General features: G+C 44.5%; 1 protein-coding gene across 2 annotated transcripts in view; it reads left to right on the top strand.

The window, feature by feature from the left end:
• The window catches only part of SH2D4A (SH2 domain containing 4A), a 661947-nt gene that overhangs the window by 628132 nt on the left and 20744 nt on the right, over window positions 1-13071 (top strand). For both annotated transcript variants that reach the window (XM_085640949.1, XM_085640950.1), the window contains one exon: window positions 362-582. In XM_085640949.1, the coding sequence (XP_085497075.1) occupies window positions 362-582 (221 nt within the window). The remainder of the gene's footprint in view (window positions 1-361; window positions 583-13071) is intronic.

Below are 13071 nucleotides of genomic sequence, written 5' to 3'. Positions count from 1 at the left end.
GTTCCTTTAGATTTTAATACAGGCACTTGACAGGTGATGTCTGACACCAGTGTGTCTCAATAATTTGTGAATAGAGTTCTGCACCTAAATGTCCACAAAAAGGGCTGGTCCCACTCACTTCACCCCTGAAACTGTCTCTGTCCCTCTCCATTTCTCTCTCTCACTCTAAGCAAACTGTAATGTGGGGCTATTATTCCATCTTTTTCTAGGACTGCTTTTGTTTTCCTGTCTGGCTATGTGTGTGAATCAGTCGCCTCTTTCATCGCTGAACAAATATCCTTAGAATGGCATTTACATTGTATTTGTACTCACTGCTCAAGATGTTTCATGTTCAGTTCTTAAGCATGTTTTTGTTCACTAGGTATCATTTCCCGACCAGAGGCTGAAGATATGTTAAAAACAGGGAGTGCAGGAAGCTTTTTAATCCGAATCAGTGAAAAAATCAAAGGATATGTTCTCTCTTATCGCTCAGAAGAAGGATATAAGCACTTCATGGTAGATGCTTCCTGCAATTCTTATAGCTTTCTTGGAGTAGACCAACTGCAACATGCAACTCTCGCAGACCTTGTTGCATATCACCAGGTATATTTTTTTAATGAAGCAAAAAGTGTTTACCATTTGATCCAGAAAGCTAAAAAAAATCTATAGTCCTGTTTAGCTTTTATTGTATATGTAACACCTCCCGAACGTCAGCAACCACCACAATTTCTTTTGTTGTCCAGATCTGTCCATGTATGCTTCCTTCGTAATTTTGTGCAGCATTTCTGTTCCTTCAATACACTGAGTTTAAAATGTTTTATGTGTAATTCTTTGTAATTATTATTTGGATTACAAATGTTCCACCATATGACTTTTTGAAGCTGTGTGAACAATTAGGTTCCAGTTTCCAAAGTGAAATTGTGCAAACTTTGCCATTGAAATTGCTTCAAGGTAATTAGCATGCCTAAAACACATATTCAGATGAAGTATTTAAGGTTTGGTACATTTATGACTGACTAAGGATTGTTTCCACAGAAAGAAGAGCTGAATGTATGGCAGTCATCTTCTCACCAATGTAAAATACTAGTCTTGCATTCCCTAGAAATTGAAATCCCCATAAGGGTTGTAGTAGAGGAAGACCACAGGCCATATCATGACGACTCTACGCAGAGCCGACTAGCTGTTAATTTGCTCTTGAGTTGCCTAAAATTCACTAAAATTGCCACTGCAGCAGCCTACCCTTAAAGGTGGAGGGGCCAAGCCCCGCACATTTTGGACATAAAGAGTGTCTCTCAGACTGAGCAAAGGTCAGTCTGACAGATGCTCTTTTTTTGCAGGTCAGGCAGCCAGGAGCTAGACATGCGATAAATGTGCAGTCTCCTAGCTGTCTGAGATGAACTATGCTGGGCTGAGAATGTCACAGCTCCTGACCCCATCCTACTCTGTGACGAGGTGTGGACTGCAGTCCCAATCCTCCTGGTACCTCCGAGGCTTCTCTCGCCGAGAGCTGCAGCATTTAAGTGTTGTTATTCATTGACCGTTTGGTGTGTAGATATATGTATGAATTTATGTGTATTTGTGAGTGAGTGTTGTGAATGGATATGTGCGCGAGTGGCTGCATGTAAATGCATGGGTGTGAGTGTGTATGTGTGTGCCCCCCTCTCAGTTGTACTTACCGGCCGTCACTGAGAGTGAGACCGTCTATGCTCACTGTAGTAGGAAATGAGGGGGATCTCACAGGATCCTGGTTCAGGCAGCTTTTTGTGAGCCAGATCTGAGATCCAGATGATCCTGTAAAAAATGCTGGATTTGTCCTTTTTAAATGTTCTTACTCTTGAACACAATTCAACAGCTTCCGCACTTTATTGGTTTTCTATTCGGAGCAGTAACCTGCAGGTGGCAAGCGGGCTTTCAAATTTTCACTTCCAGCTAGGCTAAAAACAAAGGCCCTATTTAACAGGCTATAAGCCCTTCTGTTGTTCAAGTATCCTGCAGGGAGCCATCTGGAGCCTGGCATTTGGACACAAATGCAGTGGAAGTAAAAAATGGCACACAACGTCTCACTTCACCAGTACTTTTAAAAAACCATGATTTGAAGGCAGGTTTTTCACTTTATTCAAACTCCCTAATGTCAGAAATGTGCATGCACTGTAAGAATGCCAGATTTATTTGTGTATATGAGTAATTACCCATTAACTAATTAAATGACAACTACTAATTTAATTTTGTATTCTTTTATAGAGCTACTCATTCCAGTGTAGGGTGTCAGTGCTTTACATCACACTCAGAGCAACAATAAATCATACAAGTATGTAAATCAATGTACAGGAAATGTTACATAAGACAGTGAGTATTATAAGGAGTAGGGGCCACATATTGTCCGCACTTGTTGACATTAGATGTTAAGAGTGCATGGTCGGGAGAAACACAAAGTCAGGATTTGAAGCGTAACATAATGATTGGGGTTGCCTATACTAACAGGACTTTATTACTTCCCAAATAAACCCATCTTTGCACACTTAAAATAACAGCAGATTGAGAAAATATAATACAGGACTAAAACCCATGATTTGTAGTGTGCATGCAGCTCTTCATGCCGGTTCATAGTTTACTGTGCTGTTTTAGAATAACTACAGCTTATGAACTGGAAGTATCAATCAATCAATCAATAAATGCTTTATTCGATTTAAAAAAATAATAAAATCATAAAAGCACAAAATACAATAAGAACAGATCATTTAAAAATTATATTAAAAATATCTTAATAAAATGCAGCTATTCCAATTATACATAATTTTACAGCATAAGGGTTAACAGGTTAAACTTCTTCTTTTCCTCATTATACTCTTCAAAAGCCCTGTCATAGCTCCAATACAGTACACATTATCCAATAATTTTAAAAAGAGAAATGTCGGGCGACATTGCTGCCAGCCTCCCTGCTTTAAAATAGGCTTAATCCATCTAGCTCTTTCTTTAACATAAAATTTACAAAATAGAACAACGTGCATTGTAGATTGTGAAGCAGTGTTGTCACAGGGACAAAGGCAGAGTTTCCTGGACCAGTCATTTACAGCAGGAAAAGAAACCAGGCGGTGGAAACAGTCAAATCTGAGCCTTGTCAATATATATCTATCAAATTCCTATAGACAGCATACTAAATAGAGCTGAATGGAATAACTAGACAGACTCAGTTGATGCTGGATCACAGAGTTTTTACCTATGTCTACCGTTAATCTAAGGGACTCGAAATGATTTAAGCATAAGGATTTAAGCTCCTTTCTCGATAAAGTGCTCATAGTGTCTGGGTTAGAGTAAAAATCAGGTCTACATAAGTCATGCGAACTGGAAGTAACAAAAGGATATCCATGTCAAAAGCCGTAACCCAGTTACCTGTCTACTTGAAATACAAAGTTGTGATCTGAATGCTACACAATTTGCTTTGCAGCTGGCATTTTAATAATCTGTGCACTCCCAGAATCTTACTAGCCACCAGTTATCTCACCAATATGATCCCCCTGAAAATTGCTGGGCATGCAAAGATCTCTGCAGCAGGTGTCTTACCCCTACAAGATACTTTAAAATGTAGCTACCTCATTTCCGTTGCCATACCTTGGCCCTCAATTTATGGGTTCCCGTAGTAAACTTTTACGAATTCCAGAACTGAGGCTGACAGTTTCTGACTTTTATGCATACATTAATTTAGCGAAATTCCTAGTTACATGTTTGAACTTTAGGCACCTTGCTTGCAAAACACGGGCACTCACCTCTGCTCAGAGCCATTATGATACAGCCCCAAAGCTGAATATGGCAAAGCTCAGGCTCCCAAAACAATATGATCAGAGTATCTCTCCAAGGCAGACCCCTTGTGTAGGAACTGTGGGGACAGTAGGGATGTATCGCCTCCGAGATATTAGGGTGAGGGGGAAGCATTGGATAATATCCCTTAGATTGTGAAGTGTGAAGTGATGAATAGACTTTGGCAGACAGAGCATGTCTCTTTGAAGTCACTCTGCTCATCACCGCCTAACTCTCCTAGAAGAGCTATAACCTAAGAAGCAAACACTGCTGGCTCTGTGGTCTCTTTGTTTGGTTATTTAATTTTTGTCACTGACCTCTTGAACCTCTCCTAAAAGAGTTATTTTGTGAAAACAGGTGAGCCAGCAGAGTAAGGGAAGGCTATTTAACGTTGATGTTACTGCTAGTTCAGAATAAGAACGATTTTAGGAGAGACTGACCATCTTAATGACCACAATTACATAGCTAGTAGAAAAAGAAGAGGTCTTGGTGCTCCCACAAAATATCCTCCTTAGGTTACAGCTCTGCATGGAGACACTTAAGTGCAATATAATTTCAAACAGTCATGTTCTGTCACTGTATTCCATCATTAGTGTTCTTGGAAACATTCCAAACAAAAAAGCACACCTTAAGAGCACATGACTAAGCCCTTAAATGTGAGAATGTCATTTTTTTTTAGATCTGATAAGTTTATTTATTGAACTCCATATGCTAATTGAATAACAATAATTGAATAACTAAACACAACGCACTGATCTTTGGTGTTAAAGGCAAGAGAGAATGATGTGATGCAGCGCAAAAACCCTAGCAACGGGAAACAACCCGTACCGGTATCCTCCCTGCGTCACAGACCCAAAGTCAAACGAAACTCATTCACACATGCAGTCATTGGTGGGGCCCATAGAGAGTGGCACAAAGGGCTGTCTGCTTATTTTGAGGCCTACTGGGTGCCTGGGGGCAATCATGTGCCGGCTTCTTGATGGACGTAGTGATTCGGAAGCCACAGAAGAGTGGATGAGCAAAGGATTGAGGCACAGTGGGCAAGCGTATTCTGTCGTGGAGGTGACGGATGCGGGCGCTCTAGGGCCCTTTTCTGTAGTTTGGGAGAAGGCAGGGCCCTGAGGACAACACTGACACTCCTGAAGTGGTGACTGCGGATGTGCTACCAAGACCCTCCCGAAAGAACAATAGAAACTGGCAGACTTTCCTCCTGTGGTCCGCCTCCTGGTTCCCCTCTGAGCGCGGAGACACCATGAGGGGCTGGAGCCTGGGCCCTTAATCTCAAGTACCCACTGGAAACACTGGCATACATGCCGTAGGAGTGATGGGGAAGCCATGAGGGGTCGGGGGGGGGGGGTGCAATGGACACAAGGACAGTCACACTGGGGATTGAACAGACTGTGACTAAGGAGGAGGTTGGCTCGCTGGCTGCTCATACAGTGACCATCCTAAAGGCCATCAGGGACACAAAAGTATCACTGGGAATGCAGATTTTCACAATGGTGAATGAAGTGGGTCTCCTGTGTGATGACCATAAAAAGCTGATAGACTGTGTCAAAGAAACAGAGGACCAAATGGCAACCACCCTGCCGAATGTCAAAGAGCTCACATTCAAATAGTCCACCATGGAGAAGGAGGTGAAGGCGTTGGCCAATTGACTAGAAGATGCGAAAGGTAGATCCCATTGACACAATCAATCAATTGTATAGGATTTGTAGAGCACTACTTATCACCCCTGAGGGAATCCAGGCACTGGGGGAGAGGATGCTGCTGCTGAGATGAGTTAGTTGAAGAGCCAGGTCTTTATGTCCTTCCTGAACTCCTTCAGGGTGGGGGAAGTATGGAGGGGGAGGGGGATGCCATTCCAGGACTGTGGTTTTAGTTGGCGTCCAGGCAAAGGGCCAGGGCGTTTGTTTTGTCAGACTGGTTAGAGTACCAGAGAAAGTGGAAGGGCCAAATTTTGTTTGGAGAAATGGCTGGAAACGACTGTTCTGCAGGGCCATCCCTCACGGTTCTTCTCAGTGGAATGAGCACACAGAATACCGGTGCACACCCGACTATAAAAACCTTATGAACTTCAGAGATAGAGATGTCATCGAGGAAACACAGTCCTTGGCTAATTGAAGGCCAGGAGGTCAATTTGTACCCGGATGATACTAAACTGGTCCAACGGCAGAGGGATGTGTTTGTGCGAGTCAAACTAGTTGTGCACCAGCTGGAGCTCAAATATGCCTTCCTCTTCCAACAAAGCTGTGTATTGTCCATGAGGATTTGGCCCACTTTATGGCATCAGTGCAGGAGGCCTGGCAGTGGCTTGAACAACAGGGCCGGTGGTCGGGTCCTCCACCCTGCACACAAAAAGACACTGAATGGCGACAGGCACCCTTCTTGAACCGGAACACCAGGTGTACCACAGCCTCACCAACAAAGTAACAAATGAAGGCGGCCCAAGAGAAAACAGTGCTGGAAGAAAATAACTGTAATGAAGTTCTCAGCAATAACAATTGGAGGGCGCTGGTCTCAGAGGGGAAAGCAGTGGCTCGGACCAGACAGAACCGGAACTGAAAACGGAAGATGAGCGTCTGCCGGTGGTCACCCATATGACGGCTGAACATTTGGTATCAATCAATCAGGATTTATAAAGCGGGTAAAATCATCCGTGTGGGTTACAAGACTCTGTAGTTGCTAGTTGGTTTGCGGAGAAAGCAATGAAGAATGAGGCAAAAGCAGAAGAAAGCAATAAGAAAAACAGGGGAGAGGAAGGAGAAAGCAGGAAAAAAACAAGGCAAAAGCAGAAGAAAGCACTAAAAAAAACAGGGGAAAAGAACAGAGAAAACAGTAAAAATGAGACGAAAGCAGGAGAAAGCACTCAGGAAAACTGTGAGGAGGCATAGCATTGCAGCAGCACAGGAGAGCTGGGCTTGGGGCCTGCTCCATATATAGGGCATGATCGGCCCCCTACCTGTCAGACCTATTGACTCCAGGATGCGGTAAAAAATGCAGCAGCATGAGATAGCTGGGCCTGGGGCCTGCTTAATGGGGTTGTGCTTCATCCTCCATTAAGTAGGTCCTGGGCGGAGGGAGGGGCACTGGGAAGCAGTGGGCAGGGCTAGGTGGAAGGTGAGAGAAACGGGTAGCAAAAGGGAGCTGCAAAGGAGGAAACAAACAGGGAGAAGCAGTGAGAAATGAGGGAAAAGCAAAGGATGTAGAAAGCAGTAAAAAATTAGGGAAAGCAGAAGAAAGCACTCACAAAGATGGGGTAACGAAGGACAACGCAGTAAAAAATTAGGGATAAGCAGGAGAAAGCATTCAAGAAAACAGGGAGGAGGCAGAGCAGTGCAGCAGCACAGGAGAGCTGGGCCTGGGGCCTGCTCCATATACAGGGCAGGATCGGCCCCCTACCTGTCAGACCTACTGACTTCAGGGTGCAGTAAAAAATTAACATGCTCCGGGGTCTTGCTGGTTGCAGTGGACGATGGAGTCTACTTTGGTGGCAGAGACTGAGGCAGGAGGTGGGGGCCTATAAATTGCAGTGCAAGTGAGACCTCGGGTTGCTTCGTAGTGACAGAAGCAAGGAACATTGTTACAATGTTCTTGTTTGGGGATCAGTTATACCGTTAATTGGGGAGGTAGTTACTTTCAGGACCACAGAATGATAAGGAAGGGTGGGGGCTGTTTTAGGGGTAATCTTTAACACATGAGGATACCAAGGTATACAGGAAATTACGGGCCACGCACATTCAGAGTTGAGATACACGGGAAGGAAGGAAGATACGCAGTCACCATGACACTAGCCAGCCTTGACGTCAACAGGTTAGGTTACATCAACCAGTTAGTTAACTAGGTAAAGAGGGGTCTGGTTGTTAAGGAACTAGGCCAGCACAAAACAGACGTAGTGTTCCTGCAGGAAACACACCTCACTGGCGGGCAGCACTGCTGTTTGGGGAAGAGTAAAAACACTTTGGGTTGAGGGGTCTGATGAACCTTCTTAGGAGGACCTTCCCGCTCCATGTATCCCGCACATGGACTGATGCTAGGGATTATTGAGGGAAGACTAAGGCGAAAAAATACTGTTGATCAGTATATATGCTCCTCCGGGTCTCCAGTCTGAAATAATCCATAAGGTCGGGACTGTCTTAATGGAAGCTCCCCCGGCACTCATTAAATTAAACTTGTCGATTTATATAGCACAACTCATCACCGGCGAAGGTATCCATGCGCTGTCCATGGGCACGAGGAGATTAAATGATATGCCCAGAATTACAGGATTTTGAGCCAATGCTGAGACTAGATCCCTGATCCCCAACTCCTGAGTCGGTAGCTCTGGCTGCTGCGCCACATCCTCTTCCACTCACTCACGATTAAAGGTGGGGACTTTAACCTTGCACTGGATATGCAGTTAGATAGAATGAGCAGAAGGGCAGAGGAAGAGGCAACCTGAGGGAAATTAGAGGGATTTACAAAGGCAATGGGGATATGTGATATCTGGAGAGCTCTTCACAGATGCAAGAGGGGTTATTCCTACTACTCGAGTGCACATGATATGCACTCGAGACTTGACACATTTTTTACCCCCAGCTGCTCCTTAACTAGGTCCGTAGAGGCGGACTACCTGGACAGAGGGATTAGTGATCACTCGCCTTTGCATGTGACTATGACCAATGCAGTGAAAGAGACTTGAAAAATGTAGACCTGGTGTCTCTTGAACAGGCAGGAGGTCAAGTGACTAGACAAGGCCACCAAACTCTTCTTCAAATAGAACAAGGGGACAGTGCAGAGTCCGATCACACTGTGGGAAGCTTATTAAGCTACGATCCTGGGAGTGATTAGGATTAAAGGGATAGGTGATAGGAAGGAAATACACAGTAGGATGATCGCCCTGGAATGGGACTGATGCACCTAGAAAGGGATTATACGACCAGCCCCACGTTCCACTTGAAAACAGAAATGGACCTGAAGAGGGCCGTATACCTGACTGTTGGTAGATATGGCTTTAAGGCCACTTACCTAGTGAAACAGAAACGCATTTACGAAGCCAGTAACAGGGCTGCAACATTTTTGGCTTGGATAGGTAGCAAGGAAAGGGAAGGAATGTGAGTGCAGGAAATACAGGCAGAGTCGGGGTAAACGGTGAGAGATTGCAAGCACATAGCAGAGGTTTTTGTGGAATATATGGAATCATTCTACAGCACACAGTTGCAAGTCACTGAAGAGGAGGAATTGACCTTTGTCCCGGACTCCCCAGCAAGGTGTCTTGGTCCACAACAGGCAAGAGACCTGTAGACGGACGTCTCAGTTGAAGAGGTGTCACAGGCTATGGGGAAGATCCAGGCAGGTAAGGCTACGGACCTGAACGGAGTACTGGTTGAGCTGTTCTCTAAGCTGTCTAAGAGAAGGGCAGAGCCTCTCCATACTGCCTATATGGCGGCATTTAAGGAAGGGGGACTGTCAAAGGAGATGCGAACAGTAACTGTTGTTCTGATCCCAAAACAGGAAAGTCCTGCGATTGGCGCAAGTCTTATCGGCCAATTTCCTTGCTCAACACCGATATTAAAATCCTGGCAAAACGGCTACAGGTGGTGGTAACTGAGCTAGTGCACCCAGACCAAGCTGTGTCAATGCCGGGTCTCTCAACCAAATTTAAACTGAGGAGACTCCATAACAACTTGGCTACGGTGGTAGCTCCGAATAAGGAGCGAATTATTACCTCACTCTATGCCAACAAGGCCTTTGACTCTGTAGAATGGCCTTAACTCTTTGAGGTACTGGCAAATATGGGCTTCCGCCTGGAATACATTAAATGGGACAAACTGCTATATGATCAGCCAAAGGCCATGGAGAAGGTAAATGGTCACACCTCCCAGGAGTTTCAGGCACAGAGAGGCATGAGACAGGGATGCTCTCTCTTGCCAATGCTGTTCATGCTTGCCATAGAAGCACTGACCGCATTAGTGCTGGTCGATGCACAGATATGGGGTTGGCCAGGCGACATTGGCTGTGAATAGGGTATATCGCTATATGCAGATAATATTCTGTTGTACTTAGCGAAACCGAACCAAATGCTGTCGCAGCTGTGGGATATCTTTCACATTTTTTGGGGAATATCCCGGATTTGCCGTGAATTGGGAGAGCTCCCTATTGTTCCTGATCGGCGACTGGAAACCGGTAGATGTGGTACCCATACCACCTAGAGTAGAAACGCAGCAATTTAAATGCCCTGAGATCTGGATAATTGGGGATTCTGATTCGCACTCTAATGGGAATCTGGGGCCCATGCTAAAGAGGGTGTTAAACACTGCCACACGTCGCTCTCTCTCGTTACAGGGAAATACAGCAGTGTTTAAGATGGTGGCCCTCCCTCAACTGCTGCATGTCCTTCAGAACAGTCCATATAAGATTCCAGACAACCCTGTTCGCTAAGGTGGACGTGCATGTGAGAACGCTCCTCTGGGCAGTGGGGCAACTTTACATTGCCTTGAAGGTCCTTCAAAGATCCAAATACAAGGGGGGTATTGCCGTACCATGTATCCGAAAATATTATGAGGCTGTGCAGGTAGGCGTAGTAAATGACTGGGCTTATGTGGACTCTGAGGATCCCACTTTCCATCTGGACAGGTTAGGTATGGACGAGTGGAGCTAACAGCATGTGCTGTATGGTGGTACATTAGATCCCGGATGGTGCTCCTCATCGCTCCATAGCCCGCTCTCACATACATTTCATTTGTTTTAAAGCACTGGTAAAGGCTGGCTTTATTAATAGTAGTAGTACTAATCTTTATTCGGTTAGAAAAATAACCATAAAAGATGAACATAAACTGTAAAACTGATAAAACATATAAAACACACAAATACATATAAACAACAATTAAAATGTGCCATAGATTAGCCAGTACCCAAAACCTCCATTCTAAATTATTGCACAAAAGCTTAGTTCTGAATATTACAAAGACAAAAACCCAGATAACTTTTGAAGATAACTATCCATCAATACAGCTCCCCCACGTCAGGTTGTCACCCGATACACCCTGATAAACAGGGTGACCCATGTTACATCATGCCTCCCGCAACTTGATCATGCAGCTTAAGAAGTTAGCAACACACACACAGGTATGTCTATCCCTGAGTATTTTGAGATATAACATAGCGGGTCTAACTTGTGTGATTTCTTTTTTTTAAGTGGAATTACATTTTTATAATGCTTTCTCTGCTGTAAAAAGTGAGGACAAAAAAAGATGCTCCAATGTTTGTACTGACTGGTTTCCACAAGTACAGAGACCAATGTACCTGGAGCAGTCCAGCCCTTAGGAAAACTAATGGAATATCCAAAAAGATTGAACTTAAACCTAGTTAGCAGCTGCTGATGGTAAACATTAGTCACCCAAAATAAATTACTTTCAATAGAAGGTACAGTTTTTACTAAGGGGACGAGCAGAAGATTTCAGCAATTTGTGGTTTTCCCTGTTGGCCACCATATGGATAAAAAAGCTGTGTTTAACCCACCCATAGTCCTCTTTAATAATCTTATATGGGGTAAAAAATAGATCAGGGTGAATTTCAGCTTAATATGACCTAGCCATGGTATCGCTTTCACATTATATAGGGAAAGACAGTCTCTAATAGTCAATCAATTCAAGGATGGCTACGTTTTATGCCACACAGAAATCCACCATAGTAAGGGCCTAAGTGCAATATTATCTCAAATATATTTGAAGCCCATTTCCTCATGTGAACCACCAGGGTTATTGACACTAATATCAGTCCATAGCAGGGGCTCAAGTGAGCCGGCTTGGCCTGTCTCAACTTATGACAGAGATTAAGAAAGGCCCCCATGCTTTGAAGGGCATAGTTTCTAAGGTCTAACTCCAAACATACTTGAGCGGCTGACAAGGTTTTTGGCAGCTGGAGGCCCCTTTTCTAGATTTTGATTGCGTGTTGGTTAAGTGTGATACTAAGCTCACCAAGAGAGATCTCAAAACCGTACGACAGGGTGGGGCCTATCTTGGCTCGCATTACATCCAGCTTTGCAGCTAAGTTGGGACCAGTAAGCTTTTTGCAGAGCTTAGAGAGGCTAACTTGAAGGGCCGTGGCTTTCATGGCAATGTTTAATTAATGTGCACCTTGAGTTGATGAGGATTCCCTAGTACCTGCAGATTTTGCCAGCTGGAATTTGGACATTGTCATACGACCAGCCACCACCTCTGTACTGCTTCCTGACGAATATGACCACTTGAAGTTTTTTTAAGGTTTATCTTCAATTTGTTTATGGTGGCATATCTGTATAAGTTGTTTAGCAACCATTACAATCCAACTCTTGTACAGCCAAAGAGAGTGAGGTCTTCTATGTATAAGACGTTACAGATATCTGCCCCACCGATATTGGGGGGGTGACTGTTTATTGTGTCCAAATCTGCTGAAAGGTCGGCTAAAAAAAGATTAAAAAGCAGCGGGACTGGCACACATCCCTGTTTCACTCCTCTTGTCATCGGAATTTTTCTGGATAGATGTGATCCAGTGCAGATCTTAACTTGGATCCAGATGTTGGTATGGAGCTGAATGATTGGGTTCAGCAGTTTGGCTGGTATTGCCCAGTTAGTTAATTTGGCCCAGAGAGACTCCCTTGGTATATGATCAAATGCGGCCTTGAGGTCCACAAAGCAGCAGAAGAGCGCATTGGTAGATGCGATTGCTTTGTCAATAAGAATAGATAAGGCTAGGAGGTTTGCCAATGTGCCTGAGTTTGCCACTAACCCTGTTTGGTTTTTAGGTGGCAGTCCTTTTGAATCATCCCAACCCTTCAGGTCTTCCAGCAACAGCAAAGTGGCAAAGAACTTCGCCTCAATGTCCAGTAATGCTATCAGCCTGTAGTTACTTGGGGCTGCTCTTGAGCCAGATTTATGAATAGTTTGAATAATCGTGCCATGCCAAGGATCGAGTAGGGCCGAGATTCGAAGGGAGTAATCAAACAGGCTGGCTAGCTGCTTGGACCAGAAGGGTATGTTCTTTTTGAACAGGGCCTGTGGCAGGCCATTTGGGCCTTGAGCTCCGTCCGATCTAGCATTGGTTAAAACTTTGGCCAGCATTGTTGAGCTTTCATCTGTTAGATTTTACTTCACACTTTGCGGGGTGACCTGCCGTTCTCGAGGAGGAATTATTACAGGTGGTGCCTTCCACTCTTCCGCCTGAAAGTGGCTGGCGAGAAAGGTTGCCCAGTCATGCTCAGCTTTATTTGCGCTTCCCAGGCTGCGATTTCCATTAGATAGGTTGTTTACTAACGCCCTAAATTTCTGAGGTTCCGGC

Source organism: Triturus cristatus, chromosome 2_2 (genome assembly GCF_964204655.1).
Source record: "Triturus cristatus chromosome 2_2, aTriCri1.1, whole genome shotgun sequence".
Lineage (NCBI taxonomy): Eukaryota > Metazoa > Chordata > Amphibia > Caudata > Salamandridae > Triturus > Triturus cristatus.
This window is presented reverse-complemented; position numbering and strand designations above follow the sequence as displayed.